The 26,305-nt window shown below is 48.8% G+C and overlaps 2 protein-coding genes and 2 pseudogenes across 3 annotated transcripts; 1 reads left to right on the plus strand and 3 right to left on the minus strand.

Moving 5' to 3' along the window:
• Positions 1-5,256: 5,256 nt before the first annotated feature.
• LOC125524165 (WRKY transcription factor WRKY28) lies at positions 5,257-6,905 on the plus strand. Of its 2 annotated transcripts, none has more exons than XM_048689234.2 (2): positions 5,257-5,999; positions 6,112-6,905. In XM_048689234.2, the coding sequence occupies exons 1-2, from the start codon at positions 5,259-5,261 to the stop codon at positions 6,529-6,531; spliced, it is 1,161 nt and encodes a 386-aa protein (XP_048545191.2). In that variant the 5' UTR covers positions 5,257-5,258; the 3' UTR covers positions 6,532-6,905. The 2 variants fall into 2 exon arrangements, with proteins under 2 accessions (XP_048545191.2, XP_048545192.2); XM_048689235.2 differs by having other exon boundaries at positions 6,115-6,905.
• A 2,282-nt stretch (positions 6,906-9,187) lies between these two features.
• Positions 9,188-10,887, minus strand: LOC147961807 (uncharacterized). The gene is made up of 3 exons (XM_087533953.1): positions 10,840-10,887; positions 10,316-10,711; positions 9,188-9,763 (listed from the first exon to the last, which is right to left on the minus strand). Exons 1-3 carry the CDS (start codon positions 10,885-10,887, stop codon positions 9,188-9,190), a joined length of 1,020 nt encoding a protein of 339 aa, XP_087390079.1.
• A 2,190-nt stretch (positions 10,888-13,077) lies between these two features.
• Positions 13,078-14,640, minus strand: LOC147961808 (uncharacterized; annotated as a pseudogene).
• A 590-nt stretch (positions 14,641-15,230) lies between these two features.
• Positions 15,231-16,761, minus strand: LOC147961809 (uncharacterized; annotated as a pseudogene).
• Between the last annotated feature and the right edge of the window lie 9,544 nt (positions 16,762-26,305).

Below are 26,305 nucleotides of genomic sequence, written 5' to 3' on the forward strand. Positions count from 1 at the left end.
AGGCATGCATGAGACAGGTAAATAAAATATTACCAATATCTTTTTTCTAGGATACACCATTAAAACAGAAAAGTGTACTGGAATTCTGAATAAAGTAGACACAAGGTCCAACTCAAAAAAAAGTAGACAAGAGGTGCGTGAACTTATTCTGCCTCGCCACTAGAGCGTAATAACATAAACATCTCCAGACGCACAGTCCTGTCCTGCGCGTCACCTCTCTGGCAACACGGCCGGAAGTCAAGAACCATGCCGCCGGTCTCCTTCCTCCCCCTTCCCTTCTCGCCGCCGTCGGAGGAGGATGCCGCTGGGCTAAGACCCCGCGGCGGATGGTGGCGGCGGACGGTGCTCCTCGCCTGGCTGTGGTGGCTCTCGGCGGGGGAGGCTCGGGCCCCTTGGCTGCATTGCGTGGTAGCGTGGGCTCAGTGGGTTTCCGTCGGCTCTTCTCTCCGGCGAGTCGGGTGTGGGTGGTGACCCCCTTCTTCTCCGACGGATCTGGGTGTCCTCCTCACGTTCGACATCGGGCTGGCTTCTGGCGGTCCACTCGGTGGTCCGACGGCTGCAGCTCGTCGGAGTGGGCAGTTGTGACCGGATCCGGCTCTTCCACGGCGGTGGGAAGCCATGCCAGCTTGTTGCTTTGGCTGGTGGTCGTGTGTGGTCGGGCAGTGCGGCTGGGGCTGCAGTCTCCATTCCAGATTGGCTCGGTAGCTCGCCCCTGCAGGTTTCAGGATGGTGTGGCAGCCCTCCCCCGTCTCCGGTGTTGCAAGGACGGTCTGTGGCTGCGTGGTGGTGCAGCGCGAGGTGGGTGCCAGTTTTGCTGTTTCTTGCAGGCTTCGAGGTTTGAGGTGGTCTTGCGTGGTGGTGGTGCGACTACTGCGTCAGGTGTGTGCGGGTCAGCGGAGGTGCTATCGGCGTTGGCCGACTGCGTGGAGGTGATGGTCTGCACTGCTACCGGCGGTGCCTGTGGTCGTCACATTTCTGCTTGGAGGCGTCATTGTGTTCATGTGCATCTTCTACCTCTGGATCGAGCTCTTCGGGCGAAAACCTAGACCCAGTTGGGCTGGGCAACAACGTCGCCCCTACGGCGTTTCCTCCTTTGGGGTGTTGCTTTGAAGACTCTTGATCCTTCTTCGTGGTTCCTTTGGGCTGGATGTGCACGGCATCATGGTCGGCAGGTGCCCAACCGGCGATTTGAGTGATGGCGCAGATCTTGTGTGGCAACGATGGCGGCTTCGGGCGGACTTGGTTTGCAGCTGAGTTTTGATAGTCGGTCCCATCCGGTGTGTTCGAGGGGTTGTCGTGCTTCACTTTGTCTTTCTAGAGTCGGAGCTGCTGAGGAGGGGCCCATGCGGCAACGATGACGTGAGGCGGGTGGTTGGTTCCGACACTGGCTCGGCGCAAGCTCATCGCTTTTGTCCTGCAATGCACTACAGAGTCGGAGTTGCCTAGTAGTCGGCGTGTGCGGTTGACTGTTTGGCATCGGCCGGCGCAGGCCTCGGTATTTGCTTGCGGTGAGGGCTACATCGGTGGTCGTCGATGGTGGAGTCGGAGTCGCCCTCGTGGAGGTGTGATGACGATGGCACTGGGTAGCAACCTTGAGGGCATTCTCTCCTTGGCAACATGTGTGCGTTCTTGTGTTGGTTGCGAGGTTGCCCTGTGTGTCATATGTGGACGTGTTGTAACAGCTTTCGTCTGGTTTTCCATTAATTAACCGGGCAATTCTCCTCTTTTTTATTAATGAGATGAGGCAAAGCAGCTTTTGCCTCTGTTTAAAAAAAAACATAAACAGAAAAAGGATGGATGACACATTTTTATCAGTTGTTTGTTTAATTCATGAAAAGTTTATCTATATAAATAAAAGTGCATTTGCGACACTTTTATCAAAAAAAAAACAAAAAAGGAGTGACTTACTAAAATCCAGATTTCACATGAAGAGAGAAAAAACGGCGAACGAAAACTATGAGTAAAACTTGAAAACAAATCAAAATTTGCATTTTACCAGTCTGGATCTGTAACATGACTCCTTAGATGTTTTGAACATATTGCAGAGAAAATCAAAACGCGAGGAGGTCCTACCTAAGAATTTCTCTACACAATGTACAACTCATGTTAGAATCTTATATGCAGAAATGTTTTACACAAATTTATAGTTTGTTTTTATGAAAGTGAAAGAAATATACCCTAGAGGCAATAATAAAGTTGTTATTTATATTTTCTTATATCATGATAAATGTTTATTATTCATGCTAGAATTGTATTAACCGGAAACTTAGTACATGTGTGAATATATAGACAAACAGAGTGTCCCTAGTATGCCTCTACTAGACTAGCTCGTTAATCAAAGATGATTAAGTTTCCTAGCCATAGACATGTGTTGTCATTTGATAAACGGGATCACATCATTAGAGAATGATGTGATGGACAAGACCCATCCGTTAGCTTGGCACTATGATCATTTAGTTTATTGCTATTGCTTTCTTCATAAGTTATACATGTTCCTATGACTATGAGATTATGCAACTTCCGAATTTTATACCAGAGGAACACCTTGTGTGCTATCAAATGTCACAACGTGACTGGGTATTATAAAGATGCTCTACATGTGTCTCCGATGGTGTTTGTTGAGTTGGCATAGATCGAGATTAGGATTTGTCACTCCGTGTATCGGAGAGGTATCTCTGGGCCCTCCCGGTAATGCACATCACTATAAGCCTTGCAAGCAATGTGACTAATGAGTTAGTTGCGGGATGACGCATTACGGAACGAGTAAAGAGACTTGCCGGTAACGAGATTGAACTAGGTATGATGATACCGACGATCGAATGTCGGGCAAGTAACATACCGATGACAAAGGGAACAACGTATGTTGTTGTGCGGTTTGACCGGTAAAGATCTTCATAGAATATGTAGGAACCAATATGAACATCCAGGTTCCGCTATTGGTTATTGACCGGAGACGTCTCTTGGTCATGTCTACATAGTTCTCGAATCCGTAGGGTCCGCACGCTTAACGTTCGATGACGATTTGTATTATGAGTTATGTGATTTGATGTACCGAAGGTTGTCCGAAGTCGCGGATGAGATCACGGACATGACGAGGAGTCTCGAAATGGTCGAGACATAAAGATTGATATATTGGACCATGTTATTCGGACACCGAAAGTGTTCCGGATGGTTTCGGATAAAATCGGAGTGCGGGAGGGTTACCGGACCCCCCCCCCCTCGAGAAGTTAATGGGCCACCATGGGCCTTAGAGGAGAGAGGGCCCGCCAGGAGGTGGCGCGCGCCCCCCAGTCTGAATTAGACAAGGGGTGGGGGCGGCGCCTCCCTCCTTCCTTCTCCCCCCTCTTGATTCCCCTCCTTGTTGGACTAGAAAAGGGGGAAACCTACTCCTAGTAGGAGTAGGACCCCCCCCCCTTGGGGCGCGCCCCTTGAGGCCGGCCGGCCCCCTCCTCCCCTCCTTTATATACGGGGGAGGGGGCATCCCATAGACACACAAATTGATTTTTTTATCCATGTGCGGTGCCCCCCTTCACAGTTTTCGACCTCGGTCATATTGTCGTAGTGCTTAGGCGAAGCCATGCGTCGGTAACTTCATCATCACCGTCGTCGTGCTGACGAAACTCTCCCTCGCCTTCAGCTGGATCTAGAGTTCGAGGGACGTCACCGAGCTGAACGTGTGCAGATCGTGGAGGTGCCGTGCGTTCGGTACTTGATTGGTTGGATCGCGAAGACGTTCCACTACATCAACCGCGTTACTCAACACTTCCGCTTTCGGTCTACGAGGGTACGTAGACACACTCTCCCCTCTCATTGCTATGCATCTCCTAGATAGAGATATTGCGTGATCGTAGGATTTTTTTTGAAATACTGCGTTCCCCAGCAGAAACCTCATCAAGTGGGCGGCACAATGCTTCGGTTGACTCATATAGAAGAGTTACCTTACCCCGCCAAAAAAGAAACAAGAAAAAGGAAAAGAATAGTTACCTTATTTTTAAGCAAAACTAAACCCAAAATTATACAACAATGTGATTGATTAAATACACTCCCAAGTTAGAATATATTATTAACTAGAGTTCTCCAAAATTCTTGCATGCAAGTATATTGCATTTGTGAAACCAAGTTGACCTTGAAAACTTCTTCTAATCTCACCCCTCACAAGGTGAATAGAGTAAAGCCTTCCTCTCACCGATCTTCGGCAATGGGCCGGTGGATTTGCCTCCCCTCTGCTACTAGCTCCGGTGGCCAGTGGCGGGGAAGGAAATACTTGTATCGTGGCTCCGATTAGTAGATAAGTTGGGATTTTAGTCCTCACAATGGCGGCACTTGGGCCGATGGCAGCGCTTCAACTTGGAGTTGGTCTTCCAGGCTCCGATCCTCCTCTAGTTCTTCTGTTGGGACAATTTTGACAGAGCTCTGTGTAGATTGCTGTCGGCTCCTTAGGTGCCGAGTTTAGGGTTTCTCGTCGACGCGATGGCGAAATTATGTGTCTGGTTCTTTAGATCGATTCAAAGTTTCAACGGCGAGGATAACGACTCCAAGGCACTGGTCCTTAGGGGCACATGCATGATGACTTGATGGATGTCATTGACAAGGTCAAGTGGCTCCGGTACGGGAGTTGTGACAGCGGCAGGTCGACGGTTCATTCTAACGGTGGTAGTTATTGTTCGTTGGTCCAAGAACCTCAATGTTTTTTTATGTTTGTGGTACTTTGTACTTCTATTGATCTTTATAATACATCTGAACCGTTTTTTTAGAAAAACTTATACTCCCTCTGTAAACTAATATAAGAGCATCCAGATCACTAAAATAGTTATCTAAATGTTTTTATATTTCCTTATGGATGGAGTACATAAGAGAAAACATCACGACTCAGATAAATAAAAGCCGGCAAAAAGATACATATATCCCTTTGTGACTATTAAAGAAAAACCGAGGCCGGCCGCACGCAATTTTCTTTGCTGGGGTGCCAAAATGTAAGCATGAAAAGCATTGCTAGTTGTTGGCACGCGATGGCTCTCCTTGACCAACCGGAGACCCCAAAGAAAGTGCTTCTGTTATGTCCCCACCCCACTCAACTAATCAGACAATTCCCACGGATTCCTCCAACCTAAAGCAAATCCATCCATGATCCACCGATTCCCTCATGCTGATTGTCACCCACAAAAACAAATCCCTTGTAGTAGTACTTCTTCTTGCCAGCTTCACTAAAAATATTCTATCGCGGTCACGGCGACCAAAAGATGCGCGACCATAAATTGATGGTCACCCTCCCCCTCCTCTATAAATTGATGTCCGCGCGCTTCCTCCCAGCCACGACCAGTTCTCTAGCTCATGCCCATCTAGCTTCCCGGTCTTCTTCTTCGACTTCTTCCTCGGCTGCCGCCTGTTTGCCGATAGATTCTTTTCCATTCTCAAGCTACAGCGAATTCAAGGTAGACATGGACGAGCAGTGGATGATCGGGCAGACTTCCCTCAGCCTTAGCCTCAACGTCGGCGGGCCTACGGCGCGGCGAGGTGCTCCTCCGGTGAGCAAGGTCCTCGTGGAGGAGGACTTCATGTCCTCCAGGAAAAATCACGAGGTCGAGGCACTGGAGGCCGAGCTCCGGCGAGTGGGCGAGGAGAACAGGAGGCTCAGCGACATGCTTCGCGCGCTGGTGGCCAAGTACGCCGACCTGCAGGGCAAGGTCAGCGGCATGATGGCGGCGGCCAACAACCACCACCAGTCGTGGACGACATCGGAGGGCGGCTCCTCGGCGTCGGCGACCAGAAAGCGCCCCCGCAGCGACAGCCTCGACACGGCCAGCCGCAACCCTTCGCCTCCGCTCACCGCGGCCGGCAGCAGCGGCCGCTTGGCCGTCAGCGTCACCGTTGGCCCCGACCAGGCGGAGTGCACGTCCGTCCAGGAGCCCTGCAACAGCAAGCGCGTCCACGCCGACGAGGTCAAGGCCAGCAGGGTCTCCAAGCTCTACGTCCACGCCGATCCCTCCGACCTCAGCCTCGTAAGTAACGAACACCCAGCACCGACCGTCCATCTTCTTCCTCGTGATTATCGATCGCGACGAAAGTTCTTGCCGTCCATTAACTAATCAATTTGCGCTTGGTTTTGACGAGCAGGTCGTGAAGGATGGGTACCAATGGCGGAAGTACGGGCAGAAGGTGACCAAGGACAACCCGTGCCCGAGGGCCTACTTCCGGTGCTCGTTCGCGCCGTCGTGCCAGGTGAAGAAGAAGGTGCAGCGCAGCGCCGAGGACAAGACCGTGCTTGTCGCCACGTACGACGGCGACCACAACCACGCACCGCCGCCCAAGCAACAAAGTTCTAGTAGCAGGAAGAGCGGCGACGCAGCCGTCGTCCGCGTATCAGCCGCGCCGGTGCTTGCCCAGCAGCAGCGGAAGCAGGAAGCTTCGACGGCGGAGCAGGTGGCCGATAGGAAGAACCTGGTGGAGCAGATGGCGGCGACACTGACGAGGGACCCCGTGTTCAAGGCGGCACTCGTCTCGGCGCTCTCTGGTCGGATCCCTGTTGCTTGACCGGAAAGCTGCCTGGCCAGCATAGGAGAATATAGTCACATGAGCAAAACACTTCTTCAGAGGAAAAAAACAGAAGAAAACATTACATGTATTATTGATGTAAATGAATCCTAGACCCGCAAATTGGGGACATGGAAACCGGATCCTCTAATTTAGGGAAGCTAAGTCACGGTGACAGAGTGCTAGCCTAGTGTAAAATGAAGAAGAAAAATCAGGGACTGTTAGCAGGTTGTTTACTGTTGGTATTTATTATAGATATTATTACTCTAAAATTAATTTTAGTTTATCATCAATTTGTTGGTATGTAAATATTATAAATGTACACAGCTGATCTGTAATTTACAAATTAATTTAAGTTTTTTTAGCCTTGATCATATGGACTGATAGAAGGTGTACCGTAGCTTCTTTAACTTCCCTTCTGTATGTTAGAGAGTTCTAGGCCATGGGGTGAAATGTGGAGCCCACACGCTCTGTATGGCTATGTCGTGTGGGGCGCATAGAGCCCCACTAGCCACCTCTCTGCAACATATGATGTTGGATGACCCAAAAACCGGAGGATTTTTTTTTATCATAGTTCTCAACATAGGCATCATGGGCAACTATCTCTTCTCCGCGGCAGAAGGGAGAAAACTAACTCTTCTCAAAGGGATGATTTCAACGAAATTTGCCTACAAACGAAGGAAATCGATGCCATCATCGTTCTCAACACCAAGGCATCATGGGAAACATCTTCATCTACTTCATCACTATTATTTCCATCGACAACATTTACCTTGCCCCGTTTATGAACAATTACTATAGATCGGTTATGGTTATCACTTCCTGGTGTTAATTGATGTTTAGTAGTGATGTTTCTTTGTTATTGGTGAATCCTTTGTACTTACAGATTGTTTATCATATTCATACTCCACTAATCATGTTCATTATTATTTCTTGTAAGTAAAACACCATGTTCTTGAGGATGTGGGAGAAGCCTATTGTTGCTACTCATGTGAAATGGCATAGAGTTTGAAGTTTGATAATATGATGTGGTGTAATTCTCTAGTGGTGATGTGCAAACGTCAACCACATGTTGCTTCACCTTTATGGAATATAATAGAACATTATGATATAACAATTTTAAGAGGGGAAGCCGTAATGATAGAATACTGAAACCCATGTCTAGGAGGGGAAGCCGACCTGAGGAATTAACAGGCACCACACATTTTAATGTCATTGTTAGATGTATGCAACAGTTTTTCACCATATAAGGTTAGACTCTATCCACACAACAACACTCAAACAAAAAAATGAATGCAAGGGTTAAGGTAGCAACAACTAGGTGATATTTATGCCTTCCTCAAGAATAAATTTCATCCACATAAGAGACACAACCGACTTGTCCCTAGCATAATTAAGGACAAGCGAATTGCATGGTATAGAGACAGTCCTCTGTCGGTCGAATCTTTATGTCTTGAGCAAGGTCCCCAGCCACATGCATATTCTTGAAGAAACAATACTGGATATAGGGTTTGTCCATGTGAACCCTAAGCTATGGCCATTCGGCGGGTGGAACCTATCGGCAACACTACCTACTACTTGAAGATCACGTCCTCGAGATCTTCTTCCCTCAGTTTGAGCTCTTTCATCATGGCCTCCACCTCGCTCAAGTCGGTGTCTGGTCGGTGTCTGATCCCATCGCCTACTCATACATGGTTGTCATCTAGCCCAAAGAAATCTTTCCTCTAGGCTTGAAACCCTACACCACCATCCCCCAAAACATTAGCCAAGAAAAAGCAGCGATGCGGGTTTGCCCCTTGATCAGTCCGAGCAAACACCATAGCGGGGATCAGATGCTAGGAGAGATGACATATCAACACCAACAAAGGTGTTGCCGAGAGGATGAGAGCCCTAATAAGAGGGGGCGCGGGAGGGGGGGGATGAGAATAGTCATTGTCTGCTACTTCTGTATCTTGCCCATTTGGTCATTTTGCACAGCATCATCATCCTCCGTACCCCAAGTGGGTCGTCTGGTTCTTCCAGTAATCTTGCATATCGAATCATTTCTCGATGAGTCATGACATGGTCTTATTCTGATGCATCCGTTTCCGACATTAGTTGCCACTACATATGGTCTCCTTCACAACGCTGTCTCTATCCCTCTCCTCTTCCCTGGCCGACGGCTTCATCGGCGGTAAGAGGAGGGTGGACCTGTTTGTTTCCTTTTCTTTTTCTTTGTTTTTGTTTCCCGCTGACAATGACGAGGTGATGGCGCCTATAGCATGTTGAAATAAGGTGTCTAAGGCATCTCTCTTCGGATCTTGGCACTTGATGTGTCTATTCAGGAGAGTAATTCTATTTTCTTCAGATACACATTAAACATTTTTTGAATGATACGAAAAAAATTATTCAACTACGTGAACATTTTACATTGTATAAACATTTTCTAAAAATGTCACAAACTGTTTTTTTAACATGTAAACATTTACGAAAAAGATCACGTACATTTTTTGATTGGCATGAAATATTTTTTTGAAATACAAAAACATTTTTTACATCATACAATTTTTTTAAATGTCACTTGCATTTTTTTTTGAAATGGTCACCGGGGGGGGGGGGGGGGGGGGGAAGGCTCCCCACCTGAATATATTTCAAAAGGCAGCAGATGTTACAAGGTTCACAGATGGTTCGAGAAGAGGAACTCATGCCACAAGACGGCATGGCCTTTTAAGGAATCAGTCTTAAGCCGATGAGACCAAATAACCAAATCCTCTAAGATAGCTTTTACAGAAACTGAGGCAGCAATGTCAAGCCCTTGGAAAACTTTCTTGTTTCTAGCATCCCAAATTTTCCAAAGAATAAGGAGGAGCATGAGCGTGCGCACTGAAGTGGGTAGCTGTGCGGGGAGGGGGGAGCTGAAGAGCTCGCTGAAGGGCGCGGCAGTAGGCTGAATGCCCGTGGCCCTCCAAATCGCACGAGCAGCTGGACAGGAGAAAAAAAGATGACCGCGGTCCTCCACCAAGTGATCACATCTCAGACAGACTTCAGTATCGAGGATGTTCTTTTTGTGCAGGTTGTGCCGTGTGTTGAGATGGTCAAGGTAAAACAACCAGCCAAAGATCATCACTTTTTTTGGCACCTTGGAATCCCAGATGTCAGCGAGCATAGGCTCAACAAGCTGAACCGAGAGGGCAGCATAGGCACCGCGAGTGGAGAAGGCAGCACCATTGAGCAAGCGGCGAGTATCTCGTACCTAAGAAAGCAAACAATCCTGCAACAACGAGTTTAGGGAAGCAAGTTCTGCGATCGCAGTAGAGGTTAGCCGATTACGAAGAGCAAGTTCAATCCCATCCTGCAATATAGTGGAAACCATGGCATTTTGGTTTGTGTGGTGAGAAAAAAGAGCGGGGTAGACTATAGCCAGGGGTTCCGGCTTTAGCCAATGATCTAGCCAAAAGAAGGTGGAACAACCATTCCCAACAGTGCACTGTGAAATCTCTCTCAAACTATGAAGGTGTTTAAAAATGGTTTTGGCAAGGAAGGAACTGTTCTTTCCGTGGCCAATATGAAGGGGTGAATGGTGAAGGACCCAATCCTTCCAAGGGAGGTTAGAAGAGTGTAAAAACTTGTAAGCAAATTTCAGCAGTAAGCAAAATTTTTGTGCGCGAAGGTTTTTAACACCCAGACCACCGGCAACTCTAGGGGAACAGACTTTATCCCAGGCAACCAGGCATTTAGCCCCAGAGCATGTGTCATCGTTGGACCAAAAAAAGGTACGTCTACGCTTATCAATCGCCTCAATAACCTTGATGGGGAGGGAGAAGCAAAGCATAAAGTAGGTAGGGAGACTGTCCAGGACCGCAGAAAGAAGAACAAGTTTACCTCCACGAGATAGGAGGAGCGCACACCACCCAGCAAGATAGGCATCACACCGGTCGATAACCGGTTGGAAGGCAGACGTAGGGAGCTTGTAGGGGGAGAGTGGAAGGCAAAGGTACATTTGAGGGAACGAGGAGATGTTGGTCTCTAGATCTAAGGCCATAGTAGTGGCGTCATCAGGGTCGACATTGAGGGGGATGAAGGTTGTCTTAGTGAAGTTAATCTGGAGGCCGGTGGCCTCAGCAAAACCATCCAGGATGGCCTTTAAATTCTTAGCAGCGTCGGGAGTGGCTTTGACTATGATGAGCGTGTCGTCATCATACTGGAGAACCGGGCAGGGGAGGTTAGGGCAAAGTGGGTGCAGATGTTTACCTTCGCGAAAGGCTTTTAGGATCATTTGTTGTAGGATATCAGCAACAATGATGAACAGATACGGAGAGAGAGGGTCACCTTGCCGGAGGCCATTTTTGCATTGGATCCATCTTCCGGGAATGCCATTGAGCATCACTGCGGTAGACCCAGTGGTAAGCAATGATTCGATCCAATCACACCACCGAGAGGAGAACCCTCTGACCCGCAGGATGTGGAGGAGGGAGGACTAGCAGACAGAGTCAAAAGCTTTCCTAAAGTCAAGTTTGACAATGAGGGAAGGGGCTTTCCTCTTTGCACATCAATGAAGGATATCTGCAGCGTAAAGGGAGTTCTCGGAGATGTTGCGGCCTGAGAGAAAGCCTGTTTGGTCAGCATGGACGAGGAGAGGAATGAGGTGCTTTAGTCGGTTAGTAAGAAGCTTTGCAACCCCTTTGATCGGGCAGTTTTGAAGAGAGATGGGTCGGAAATCAGTAGGTGATCTGGCCTCCTGATGCTTTGGGAGGAGGATAATGAGAGCCCGATTTAAATACGAGATATCACTTGTTTGGGAATGGAACTCTAGGAAAAATAGCCGAATTTTTTCTTTTAGGATGGGCCAGAATTTCCTATAGAAGCCTGGGTCGAAGCCGTCCGGACCCGGACTAGCATTAGGGTTCATAGTGAGGAAGGCATTAGATATCTCATCGTCAGAGAAAGGGGCGTCGAGGGAGAGGAGTTGGGGGACAAGGGAAGGATAAAGGTCAGTGAGGGAGAAGGACCAAGATGGCTCGAAGGCAGTGCCGAGGAGGGAAGCGTAGTACTCAGAGAGAATACTTGATTTATTAGCATGGGCAAAGAACTCACTACCATTCGAGACCAGGACGCTAATTTTATTTTTGCGCATTCGGACAGAGGCAGAGGCATGAAAGAAATGAGAGTTTTCGTCACCCTCCAGAGTAGTGCGGATTTTTCCTCGTTGGATCCAATATAGCGCCTTCTCTCTAAGAGTGCGTTGCAAGACTTTGATAACCACTCGGCGTAGGCCAAGCTCAGGGGGCGAAAGGAATCGAGATTCCTCGATAATGTCAAGGACAGAGATGACCGTTTTACAATTGTTCTCACGGGTGTTCAGAGGGACAGCTAGATGGCGCCACTGCTTGAGGTTAGCGCGCGCACGTTTGAGCGCGGCAACCAGGGACTGGGTGTGGTTTGAACAGAAGTGGGCCCAGGCCCAGGCCGTTTGAATTACCGAGCGGCAGGCCGGCCTAAGGGCCCACCTATTTTCAAAGCGGAAAAGCGCGGGACGCGGGATGGAGGTGTCGATCGTGATGAGCAGAGGGACGTGATCGGAGATGAAGCGGGTGCGGGAGGCGATCATGGTGTTCGGAAAGAGTAGGTCCCAGTCAACATTAATGAAGACTCGATCAATTTTTTCGAGAGTGGGTTCATCGCGTTTGCTCGACCAAGTGAAGCGACGGTCAAGAAGGGGGAGTTCAATCAGCGCATGCTGATGGATGAAATCATTAAACATGTCAGCTTCGGCCTGCCTAAAGTGGGTCATATTTTTGTCGAAGGGCTGGCGCAGAAGGTTGAAATCGCCTAAAATCAACCAGGGAGTGGAGGGAGAGGGGGCAGCGGCTGCAAGCTCAGTTAGGAAGGATTGTTTGAGGGCATGGTCGGTGGGGCGTAGACGTTTGTGATTTTTAGAGGGATTGGTGAAGCGAGGCAGGAAACTGAGGAGCTAAGAGTGTAAGTATCCTGGTCCGAGGCGAGGGCTACGAAATGGGAGGAGAAAGCCGAGATCATGCCACCTGCTGAGCCTAAAGCCGGGAGAGAGTGAGTGAGGTCTAAGTGTTTTGGGAGGAAGGTTTTTTGCTTAAGGGCGGTGATGGAACTAAGTTTGGTTTCTTGAAGGAAGCAAGCGTGGGGGTTGAAGGCCAGGAGCTCGGAGAGCACGTCTGAGCATTTTTGAGTCTGCCCTAGCCCTCTGACATTCCTACAACATAAATTGAACTTGTGATTACCCATAAGAAGTAGCAGTGCACCTGATGACCAAGGGGAGAGCAAAACAGGGGCGAAATCTCAGGTAGCAACACATTACCAAAGGGAGGGAATAAAGCTCGCCCAAACACACTTGGGTTCTAGAGCAGGAATAAGTCCAAGGGAAACTAGGAAGGTCGAAATAAGGCTCGCCCAAACAGACTTGGGTTCTAGAGCGAAAGCAACTCGAGGGAGAACTAAGAATTAAACCGTTGCCATAAGGGCAGATACAGCCATAACTGGTAAGGATGAGACGGCCTTGGCGAGGGGCCGTCATCCTGCTAGATGTGACGGCAATCACGGGAGCGGGGTGGACACCTCTTGGACCTCTTCGGGTTCAGCACCACAGAGCCTAGCGATCTGGGAGAGGGCAGTGCCATTGAGCACGGGGGTCTCTGGATCCGAGGTAAGACCGGAGGCATCCAGGGCTTCGACAAGGTCTGAAGTGGTGAGCTGAAGATCAAAGCGACGAGCCTTGGCGCGCATCGCTTTGGTGGTCATATCAACAAATTGTCCGCCATTCTGCTTAGCAGCATCCACGAGGCGGCGGCTGCGGCGGAGTTTGGCGGCATCCGTAGCACGTTTGCCAGCGGCATGCAGACGGCGACGAGTGGCTTCGTGATCTTTAGAGCCGGCATAGACGGAGAGCTAGGAGGAGTCGCCGCCATCGAGCGGCACCGAGGAGAAGGAGTTGGAGACCATGACCATAGGCGAAAGGGTCTCGTGGTCCTCCTCCTCCGTGCCACCGCTGAGGCCGGAGCGGCTGGGAGTGTTGACCGCTGCAGCAGCAGGTGGCAGCAGCGGGCCGCCGACGAGAGGCTGCAGGAGGTCAATCGGAGCTTGAGCCGCCTGGGCGGGAGGAGTCGGCGGCAAGCCGCCCCTCGGCAAGGGAGGAGGCATGGAGTCCGAGGCGTGGGAGCCAGGGCACGGACCGCCGCGTGGGCAGTTCCACCTCCATGCCCCGTGGACATGCTGGCCGCGGTCATCGCCGTTTACGTCGTCGCCATCGAGGGGGGCCGTGAAATCCTCGAAGACTGCCCAGGTCTTGACGACCCGAAGATTGACATCGACGACTTGGGCGGGCGGGAGACGGAGGATGCAGCCGTCGAGGGTGACGTGGTCGCTTTCCACACGAAGGAAAGCACGCATGGCCGTGAAGTCGCCGGAGTTGAGGTAGTGGTGGTCGACGCAGCAGAGGACCCCAAAGTGGCCGAACACGAAGTTCGCGCCCTGGGGGTGCCAAAGCTTGAGGGGGTAGTTCTTGGCCTCGATCTCGATCAGGTGGTTGTAGCGCGTGGTCGCACGGTTGTCAGTCTCTTCGGGGCGGAGGAGAGTGATGTTGATGCCGGCGAACTTGGCGGGGAAGTGGGCTATGGTAGCCACGCGGTCTTCGAGGGAGTCGAAGACGAGCAAGGCCGCACACCGGTTCGTGGTCGCGAAAAAGAAGGTGGGGTTGCCCGCGTAGAACTCGATGGCATGGCGGATGAGGTCATAGGGCTCGGGCATGATGTGGTCCAGGTGCACGAAGCAGAAGTGCCCCACATCATGGAGGAGGCCGGAGGGGACGAAGATGTCCGGGTATGTGGAGTGAGCACGCCCAGGAGAGGAAGCTGAGGAGGATGCCTCCGACCGAGGGCGCACCGGCCCGTGGACAGCGGAAGCAGCGTCAGGAGCCTCCTTCCCTTCATCGCCCGTCGAGAGGGAGACGGGGCTTGAGCGCGGCGACCCGCGTTGAGAAGGCGGGGCAGAGTCGCCATCTGAGGACGGCGAACGAGGCGAGCGAGGCGAGGAGGCAACAGGCTGGCGGAGGGTGAGGCGGTGCGAGCCGATCCAGAGGGTCTTGGAGTTATCCTTGGCCATGGTGGGGTTGCGGTGGAGAAGGCGGAGACGTTGGAGGGCTAGGGGAAAGTTGGATGTGCACTGTGGGCTGCAGTGGCTGGAGCAGCCGCAACGCGCACATCGTACAGGGTTGCGGCAGGTTTGGACAAGGTGATCTGGCGCAAGGCAGCGGAAGCAGAGGGGTCTGGATCGAATGCGTGGTGGGAGGGTGAAGTGAGAGCGCTGGTGGAAGGGGGTAGAAGTAGAGGACGTGCGAGGCGAGAGCTTGCTGCGGGAAGAGCGCGGCTGCATTTTTTGAGGAGAGAGCAGCACGTCCCGGTAGGAGAGGGCAGTCGCTGGCGCCGCGGCGATGGGACTTGGCCTGGGAGGAGAGGAGGACGGTAGGGTGAGCGGCGAGTGATCGAGTGGCCTGGGGGTAGGGCTTTTGTAGGGCGTACTGCAAGCAGGAGGTGGGTGCACACCGGTTGGGTGGTGAACCGGGGCAGGTGAGAGGGGTGGCGCATGGGCCGAGTCCACACAAGCCTGGGGCGTAATTAGGTATGCCATAAATGCAGGCAGAGGAGATGTACGGGAGGGGGTCGCGCATGCAGGCATGGGATGGTAGGAGGCGTTCACGGGCGGCGTGGGCGACGAGTGAGCCTGGGGGGCGGGGGGATGTGACCGGACGAGGCAGCGCCGCACGCGTCATTGCTCGCGTTCGCCATGGCTGTCCGCACCGGCGAGGTAAACAAGTGAACTAGGTGGCTAGCTAGGGGTGAGGGAGGAGCAGCAGGAGGCAAGCCTAGAATAGAAGGAGGTGGGGCGAGGAGCACAGCTTCCTTGGCCGCCAAGGCCGACGAGAGCCCCATTTCAAAATTTGAAATGGCAGCCTCTTTTGCCGCCTGGAGAGAGCATGAGAGAGCTAGAGAGAGACCCGGGCAGGAAACCGGGGACTTTTTGACGATCTCGTTTCTGACATCCGTAGTTGACACAAGCGCAAGGAATAAATTATCACGGAAATGCAAGACGAAAAATCTAAGGCCCCCAGAGAAAAAGTGGTCAAGCGTGAATTTGACCAAGCACGCACTAGGTTTTGAAACTGCTGAAAAAAAAAGCTAATCCAAAGCAAAGAGTGTTTATGAGGGTCAGGGACGGTGGTGGGAGGTGGAACTACATCTACTTTGTAGTGCCGCAGGATGAAAGATCAGAACTTAGACCTAGATCGTAATGGACTAACCTTAACAGGCGAACGAGGCATGTAGTCCTTGGCTCGAGGGTGCAAGGACGGCTGCTCCTCCACCGAAGGCACCGCTGGCGCCGGCAAGGGCGCATCAGATGATGTAGCCGGGATGAAGAAGCGCAGGTCGATGCCCGGGCGCCTGAGGTCACCGAACGGGATGATCAGATCGGCCACGCCACGGTTGGCGACGAAGAAGGAGAACTCATCTTCCTCAACCACGGCCACATGAAAGTGAGGAGAGGCACCTCCAAACAGGCAGCCGAGGATGAGGTTGCACAGGCTTGGCGATACGCGAAAGGGAACTGGAGGAAGGTGATGTGCATGCGGCAGGCAGGCGGCACCGGAGCAGATTGCGTGGTGACGAAGGACTTGAGCCTGACCCAAGCTGCATTTTCGAACTTGGTGGCAGTGGAGTGGTGCAGAGACAACACATCAGACAGGGACTTGCAGTAAAGAGCTGCAGGCGGGGTCGGAGACGGGATCGCGTTCGGCAAGAACGGTTGGAAACAGAGTGAGAAAAGCCTTCGGTGAAGGGGCCGGAGGCGAAGAAGATAGGCAGCAAAGTTTTCATGAGGGAAAGAGAAGAGAAAGGTTTGTTCCTGAAGAAGATGAGCACTGTGGGGACGGACAGCATCCCCGAGAAGAGTTTGGAGAAGGGCAGCAGCAAGCAGCTCGTCGAACCAGAGCTTGGACGACGAAATATAGAGGCATACGAGGTGGTCAGCCGTGACTTGGGCGGGGAGGCCGGCAGGGGCGCTAAAGGAAGAAGGAAGATGGAGTGCGTCAGCCTCGCCGATGCCCAAGAAGAGGCATAAGGCAGCCTGCGATAGATGCACGTAGCGATGGTTGGGCCAGCGAGCAGCAGTGCTACCGGAGGCGGTGGGCGGCGGCGGTGGAGGAGGAGGGGCGAGCGGGAGCGACATCCGTTTCCGATATTGATGCAAGAAAAAAAACACTTGCATTTTTTTGAAATGTGGGAACATTTTTTTACATCTCACGTACATTTTTTGTATGCTATCAACATTTCCTAGAAGTTGCACGGGCAGTTTTTAACATTGTGTTAGAATTTGGTTGAACGCGTGACAACGTTCTTTTAAATTTAAAGTCTATACCCCGCAAAAAAATTAAATAATACATTTTTCCATTTCAGAAATAGAAGAAAATTTAATTTTTTAAAAACGTGTGCTCGAGACCCAAGGCCCCTCCCATGAAAAAAATGCCTTACTACGTGATTGTTGGGCCTGGCCCGGTACCCGTACTAGCAGGCGAACGGTCATTAGGAGTCGTTTCAAGCTTTTCTCGAAAAAAACAAGAGTCGTTGCAAGCGACAAATAGCAGGTCCCGCCATTATATACGGTCTGGCACGCCATACCATCATCTCTCTCGTCAACCTCACCGCGATTGCTTTCTCGTATCCGGACCGGATCCACACATCTCCGACGTCCGACCATTCGCCGCACGTGCGCGCGTCCTTACCACACCCGGCACCAGCAGAGAGAAACAAGTCTACTAGAGATCCGGGGGAGAGGACTCGGCGGATCCTGCAGGGAGGACGGTCTTCAATCCGAAATCGAAAGGCAGTTGGTGGAAGAAGAGAACCCCGTGGACGAAAACGACGGAGGATGTCGCTCCCGCTGCAACTATTCTCTGCGCGCATGCGTGCATGCATGGCCTCTGGACTCACCGGCGTCTTCGCATCCATGCGTGCATGAAGTTTCCGCATGCGCCGTGCGACTGGGTCTCTCTTCTGGTCGCCTCCCAAGATGAATCCAGAGCAAGAAGATGTCAACAGCAAGGTAAGCAAGCAGGCTGCAAAAAAAAAAAAACCTATACCAGATAGTGGTAGACTTCTTTGTCGAAAAAAAAAGATAGTGATAGACTTGGGGTAGTATATCTTAGCTGCCAGCGGTAAGAGTATGCACCTAGTTGATCACCTTGATCTGTCACATCGCACATCTATCACGATAAGTTACTTAACCTGTTGACAGAGCTTATCCATACATAGTAATCTAGGTGCATGCTCCCAAGCTCCCATCCGTTTGAAGAATAATCTAAGTACAGTGAGTCTCCATTGGCTGGTCGCTGTCCAACGGACCTTCCAAGCTCGCGCGCCGGTTGACGATGAGACCGTTCCAGCAGTCCGGTCCGGTCCAGATCGGCGGTTAGCCGGACAGCCGCGTGCGTGATGTGACACGCACATTAATCTAGTCCAGTACAGCCAGGGGCGGAGTCAGCCATTGGGTTCATTTGTTGACATTGCTGTGAAGATTTGACATAAATTAATTAAGTAAAAACAGGTGTATCCAGTGTTGAAAACACCCACACAAGATAGGCTACCCCAGCATAATAATTCTGCAAGGAAGTTGGTTGGAACTCAGGATCTCCAGGCTATAGTGGAGAGACTCTACCACTTTGTTAAGTGTAAAATTTAACTTCACATCATCTTACAACAAAGATTATAACACTAAAAATAACTTAATGTCTGGAAATATTATATCACTTATCATATATCATGTTACAATACCGAAGAGTGCACGACGTACCTGTTACATGTTATAGCCAGTTCAGGACCAAACGACTTCATAGCTTCAGATAAAGCTTCTCATCTTCCTGTAAGCATTGAAGAAAATGACCATTAATTTCTAATGACTCACTCTCAGTCTTGTCCTTATTGTTATCCCTAAAAAGATAGCAGCAATAAAAAAAGGCCGTATGCATCTTGTCACTATACTAAGTCAACCACCATATTCATAAAATCATTCCAGATTAAATCTTGGTGAAGCATCTCCAACTCCAAGGAAGCTCTAGGAATAATCACAGGTGGTATCCCGTAATGTCTTATGGTTAGATATGTTCGCCTAATCTCATATTGCTTCTTAGAATTTTTTGATCAGCCTGATTGCTTGCAACATCGGTATTTGATGCACTTTGCCTGAGTCTAACAACTGGAGTTGATGCGTCTGTATCGTTATCTATATCTGGAAATTGATTTTTAGTTGAGAAATATCGTTCCACAGTATAGATCAATGAAAGTATAGGGGATAAGCAATTAGAAAACTAGGGCAAAAATCAATATTATAGTGCCATACAAGACTAGAGATGAGATGTGGAGATTGTGATTCATTACCACGAATTTGGATTAGTTCTTGGTCTGTCGCTCAATAGCTGGCATCTGGCGACCAATCCACGACGGAACGCCGAGCAAGAGAGACGAGATTGTTGAGTTATTTTGGGAAGTCATTGAGCGATCAGGAAAGACGAGAGGCGGCTGCCGAGTATTCGTACAGGGAATTGGCGAACGAACTGACCTAGGCACTCTACTTGGGCTTTTGGGCTTTCGATTGGCTAGTACGTGGGTGTGGGTGGGATCCTGTTTTTCTTTCCTTCCTTTTTCTGTACGTGCGATCCTGGTTTGATGGGTTCAGCGACGATTTTCTGTTGGGTTCATACCAAAGAAATACTCGTACGCACGTAGGGCCACGGGGAAATCGTTCGGTTCAGCTGAACCCAACGGCTCAACGCTGGCTCCGCCCCTGTACAGCAGGGAAATAAGCAAGTGGTTTCACCTTCATTGATCGCGACCACAGCAACTTCACAAGCTTGAGAAGCCAGCTGTAGACTTTTCCGGTGACTGCGCTAAACCATGTGTACGTGGTTGGAACAGCTAGGCTAAAAAATAAAATAGTACTATTCAGGAGAGTAATTCTATTTCCTTCAGATACACATAAACATTTTTTGAATGATACAAAAAAATTCTTCAACTACGTGAACATTTTACATTGTATAAACATTTTCTAAATTTGTCACAAACTATTTAAAAAAACATAGGTACATTTTAAAAAAATATCGCGTATATTTTTAGATTGGCATGAATTATTTTTTTAATGTCACTTGCATTTTTTGAAACGTGGGGACTTTTTTTAGTGTCACGAACATGTTTTTAGTGCTAACATTTTCTAGAAGTTGCACTGACAGTTTTTAACATTGTGTTAAATTTGGTTGAACGCGCGACAATGTTCTTTTAACTTCAACAAATATATTTTTCCATTTCAGAAATAGAAGTAAAATTAATTTTAAAAAAAGTGTGCTGGAGACCCAAGGCTATAAGGGAGACAAAGGCCCTCCCATGTAATATTGTGCAGGAGAACGGTCATTAGGAGTTGCAAGCTTTTCTCAAAAAGAGAGGAGTCGTTGCAAGCCAGAAATAGCAGGTCCCGGATTCGAAAAAAAAAACAGGTCCCGCCATTACGGTCTGATAGGCCATGCAACCATCATCTCTGTCGTCGACCCAGAGCCTCGCCGCGATTTCTTTCTCGATAGTATCCTGACCGGATCCACACATCTCCCACGTCAGATCATTCGCCGCACGTGCGCACGTCCTTATCCGGGGGAGAGGACTCGGTGAATCCTGCAGGGAGGACGGTTTTGATTTGAAATTGAAATTGAAAAGCAGTTGGTAGAAGAAGAGAACCCCATGCACGAAAACGACGGAGGATGTCGCTCCCGCTCCAACTATTCTCTGCGCGCGTGCATGGCCTCTGGACTTACCAGCGTCTTCGCATCCATGCATGCACGCAATGAAGTTTCCGCATTCGCCGTTCGACCGGGTCTCTCTTCCAAGATGAATCCAGAGATGTCGCCTCCCAAGATGAATCCAGAGCAAAGATGTCGACAGTCGTAGTGCTAGATTTGAAGGTACTCCATCTGGTCGGTCACCTAGACCAAAACAACCTAGACCTTATATATCTTAGAGCATATATAGCCGCACTTGGTAAATCCGGCCTTTTATACGTCTGCGGACGCGCCCGCGGACTGCGTCCGTCGGCCCCTCATAACTTATGCTCGGCATTCAGGTATCTTAAATCTGGACATTCAAATTCATGCATCTCCATCATACACGTCAATGCCGCACGTAAATAACAAATGTTGATACCGAAAATACATAGGTTCTAACTCCGTCCTGGTTTATGGGTCCCTTTCAAATTTGTGGCAAATTTTGATCAAATATTTAACTAACAAAATGTTAATGCATGTTAACAAAAATTATATCGTTGGATTCGTATATGAACATAGTTTCAAATGATATAATTTTCGGTGACATGCATGAATACTTTGTTAGTTAAATTTATGGATAAAATTTGATACAGAATACAATGGGGACCGATAAATCAGGACGAAGGTAGTAAAATTTATTTAAGTGCACAATTCAAACATTAGCTCTTGGGACTTAGCTCTTTGGATTCCATTGAGGATCCACATATGCTCCACAAGATTATTGATTAGATGCGCGTGCACCTGATGATCTCGAAGATTCTGATGCATCGATAGAAAGTTCATAAGCTGAGCTGCATCTTGATCTCACGAAATTTCAACTTATTCTCCAGGGGCTTCAAAATTATTGGTTTGGGCTACACCATCACCCTCATTCTCGACAATCATATTGTGCAAAATAACACAACATGTCATGTGCTGTCACAAAATTTCTGATTCCCACATCATTGCAGCTTCACGAACAATTCCCCAACGAGCTTGAAGCACTCTGAATGCCCTCTCGACATCCTTCCTAGTTGCTTCCTGCTTTCTTGCAAAGTGGCTTTGCTTGTTGCCCCGTCGTTCGGATATGGTCTTCACAAATGCCGCACACTGAGGATAGATGGCGTCTGCAAGATAGTATCCCATGTTGTACTCACGACCGTTGACAGTGTAGTTGCACAGTGGCAATTCCCCATTACAAAGCCTCCTGAACACCGGAAATCCTTGAAGCACGTTGATGTCGTTGTGAGATGCCGATATTCCAAAGAAAGTATGCCAAATCCATAAGTCATGTGATGCTACCACTTCATGTACGATGGTGACCTCTTTGGTATGATCTTAATACATTTCCCGCAACTTTTGGGGCAGTTCTTTCATTGCCAATGCATGCAATCAATTGATTTGAACATTCTTGGAAACTCTCTGGCCTCTCCAATAGACAATAACATTTATGGGTCCCGCACATTTGGTTCTCTCAGATACTCTGCTCCAAACACCTGCACCACGACGCGAGCAAATTTGACGGTAGTCTTCAGGCATGTGCTCTCCCCCATTCTGACCATCTCACCAACGGCCTATACGATAGTACCGAGTGCAAGCATTCTGAGAGCAGCCGTGCACTTCTGCTTAGCAGAGAAAGAAAGTTGGCCGCAACAATCCCTCGTCAGATTGAAGTAGTCATCATGTGCCTTCCCTCCCTTCAGAATGTGCAAGAACAATGGTTTTTGCATGCGGAAACGGCGACGCACTAGTGCATAATCAGGCTTTAGTCCCAGTTCTGCAACCGGCACTAAATGGTGGGGACTAAAGGTCCCCCCCTTTAGTCTCGGTTCAACACGTCCCGGGACTAAAGGCCCACCACGTGGCACGAGCCCGCGCCGAGGGCTGGGGGACCTTTAGTCCCGGTTGGTAACACCAACCGGGACTAAAGAAATTTTTTGAAATTCTTTTTGATTTATTTTGAAAGAAAGTTTGAATATGTTGTTCTGATTTTCAAATTTCTGAATTATTTGATAATTAATCTCTAATCAACCCTCATCACTGATCAAGTGTGGTCTAACTTCCCTGCCGGTCACCCATCCTCTCACTACTTCAGCCTGAGCGCGCTTAACTTTCAAGTTCTATTCATCCTAGTTTTCAAGTCCGCACTTGTTGTTTTCCTAACAATAGTAAGGTGTCAATCCTATTAACCCTTAGGAGTTAGCTTGAGCATGAAGTCACACTTTTCACCGTTTGAGTTTGAAACTATTATTTAAAAAACAATAATTATTTATTAGCATTAATATTTCTTGAATAAGTAGTTTGACCATAGTTTGACCAAATTTCAAAAAAAAACTTAATTTTGAAGATATTTTTCCCTTTCAGAATTTGAGAATTCTAAAATTGGCAAAACGGCCTACGGCGGTCGAAATCGGAACCGGCTTTTCGTGCTGAACATTTTGATATATTATGTGTTTTTTTCGACATCATATGCAAAAGTTATAGTCGTTTTACTTTTTCATAACACTTTTTTGCAAAACATGTCGAAATTTGTGTTTTTAAATTTCCCTAACTAGTAGATGTAGTAACATAACTACATCTCGAACGATTTTAATTTTTGAAGTTTTTATCATTTTTTGTTTATTTTCATAACTGAAAAGGCGATAGGGGAGGGGGGTAGAGTTTGAAAATTACAAAACCCCTTTAGTCTGGGTTGGAGCCACCAACCGGGACTAAAAGGTTAGACCCCATTAGTCCCGGTTGGTGGCTCCAACCCGGACTAACGGTCTAACCTATGGTCCCGGTTTGTGTCACAAACCGGGACTAAAGGGGCTCGTGGGGCTCCGGCCTGACGCCAGCCTGCCACCATCCCTTTAGTCCTGGTTTGTGACACAAACCGGGACTAATGATGCCCGTGCCCTAGCCGTTGAAACCGTGACTAATTGCCACATTAGTACCCGGCCGTAATCGAACCTGGACTAATGAGGTGAACGTAAGGTCGTTTTTCTACTAGTGACAAAATCATGGGTCATTCGGCAAAGTTGGGTTCAAAGGAATGTAGTCCTTCTGCAATAGCCATGCTTCAAACACCCTATCCCGATTGTCATTCTTCTCATGTTGATTGAGCCCTTTAAGTTGAGGATATGCTCGACCTGCCGGTCCATTTCCTCTTGCATGCTCACATGAGCATGAGCATGTCCACTTCTTCGTCTGAATCCGGGGAATCGGATAACTCTTCTTCAATCATTTGATCAAGTTCCATCGGTCCATACTCCTTGTCGGACGAACCATCGGAATTCATCGCTTTCCTTAAAAAATCACAACAAAATCCATGTCAGACAATGAATCGATCACATAGAGCGCAAGACAGAGCCAGAGAGTTGCCGGACGTACCACGGTGGGGTCTGGGCCGGCGAAGACATCCCCGACGGTGAGGATGGGAGATAGGGCTGCTCTACCGGAGGTGCCGACACAGAGGCTAGGAATGGCTATAGGGTGCGCGCGGCGGCGGAGTGGCGAGACGGATGTGGAGGAGGAAAAGGAGAGAGAGCAAATGGACCCGGTAGGTCGATTTTGTGGATTCAGTGCAATTTGCGGTAGGTTGGCCTGGTGGCTCCGACATGGCGAGCGCACCAGCGCGCCCTATATCCGCTCCATATTTAGACTGAATTTGAGGGGTGCCGATCAAACTAGGTGTTTGAGGCCCATTTAAGGCGCACGACTGGGTTAAAATTTCATGACAAGTCTGTGATCGGAAGGCACGCCCGGACATATGAGGCGGGTTTGGGTCGCCGGCTGTAGATGCTCTTAGCTACCAGCGGTAAGAGTATGCACCTAGTTGATCACCTTGATCTGCCACATCTACACCTACACGGCCAATTCATTAAACTGTTAACAGAGCTTATCCATACCTACTAATCTAGGTGCATGCTCCCACACTCCCGTCTGCTTGAAGAATAGTACTATTAAGGCCTCTTTTGGTTTGAAAGATTTTTGTAGGATTTCATAGAATTGGATTTTTGTAGAAAAAATTCCTTTAGAGCCCTTTGGTTTGGAGGAATGAAATCCTATTTCTATGAAGGAATTCTTACTATCCTCCACATTTCATAGGAAAATAAACATTAGCTTAGACTCAATGGAAAAAATTCTATGAAGTGAATCAAAGGACATCTCCTTTTCTATTCCTACTCATAGGATTTGAGATGCATATATCTTATTTTCTATGACTTCTCTATTCCTATGATTTTCCTATCCTATGAACTAAAGAAGGCCTAATTATGTACAGTCTCGATCGGCTGTTCCCTGTCTATCGGACCTTCCAAGCTCCCTCGCCGGTTGACGACGAGACCGTTCTTGCTGTCCAGTCCGGTCCAGATCGGCGGTTAGCCGGACAGCCGCCGCGTGCCCCCATGTGATGTGCTCATTAATCTGGTCCGGTACGGTACAACAGGAAAACGAAAACTAGCTAGTGGTTTCAGCTTCATCGATCAGTCCAGCACCTCCGGCTAGCGACTTGCCTCCAGCCAGGCCGCGCATCGATCGCGACCACAGCGACTTCAGAAGCTTGAGAAGCCAGCTGCAGACTTTTCCGGTGACTGCGCTAAACAATGTTTTGTGTACATCGTTGGAACAGGCTAAAAATAAAATACTTCGTTGAAAAAGAAACATTACCGGGTATTTTTTTCATTGGCAGAGGAGATCCAGGGACCTCTGCACCTCCGCCTAACGAGCTGACCTTTTCTTATAAGAAAGCTCGCAGCCTTTAATAAACTCTCTATAGTTAGTATTTGCAGTGTGTTGATTTTCTTTTAACACAATACATACGCAAACGCTCATATAAACGCACATAGACTCATCACTATCAACACAGACATGCACACTCTATCCTATGAACACCTTTGAGAGAATGTGGCGGCACATCATCTTGAGATGGACGAAGTCACCACAAGCGTCTCCTAGTCGACGAGAACATCCCCTCTCACTAAACGCACATCGCTGAAAAGTATGAAATAAATCCAGAAAAATGCAAGCATCAGTCTGAAGTCTATGACTTGAGCCCTGACTAGCTGAGGTACGTTGAATTCGCATAAGAAGTGTGTTGATAACTTAAAGACAAACGCTAGCAATTGTAGCCCATGGATAGCGAGATCACCTCCTAGAGCAAACGCTTCGCGACTTTCCAACATCTCCAAGTCATCTCACAGAGAAAGAAATCGCTAGGCAATGATGAAATGACCATGATCATCCCAACCTACTGCAGTGACGGATCGCTAATCAGAGTTATTGCTCACACTTGCATCTATGACGATCTTTAGTTACTCGATGGGAGGTCAAATCCGGGCTAGTTGCCACACCATGCCTCATAAGTTCTTCACTAATAGCTGGGCCAAGGCCAGATCAGCTAGAAGCCTTTTGATGAAATAGTGACAGTTAGATATCCTCATGTATAGTTCTCCTCCTCCCATCTCAGATGCCCACAGTATTACCACGATTTTTGTAATATGCTGATGATGTAGCTTGTTAAACAACCAGTTCTTCACGCACACTTCCTACAACTGAGGGAACTCTGCTACATTAACTTCATCAGCGAGCGAACACACCCACCCACCATATGTTTGTGTTGAAGCATACCCCCCCCCCCCCCCCCCCGTGATGGACAATTTTCTATTAATTTGCCCTAGAAAGTTCATGTCTTCTAGTGGAGATATTGAGTCTCCCCTAAGAATTTCCATGAGTTGCTGGAAGGACTCCAACCTCTCACAAGATGTGTTACAGTATCTTCGTTCGCAAGCTCCCACACATACCGTGCGATAGTGCAGTCCAACAGAGAAAGTCTTCACTTATCATCCTTGTCATAGCTTGCGCAATATCCCGACAGAACCATATGTATGTGTTGAAGAACATCCCCCGACGGGAGGGGCAATTTTGCTACCCTCCACAAGATGACACAAAATT

This window comes from Triticum urartu, chromosome 7A (assembly GCF_056163025.1).
Source record: "Triticum urartu cultivar PI428250 chromosome 7A, HENAU_Tu73, whole genome shotgun sequence".
In the NCBI taxonomy this organism is placed as follows: domain Eukaryota; kingdom Viridiplantae; phylum Streptophyta; class Magnoliopsida; order Poales; family Poaceae; genus Triticum; species Triticum urartu.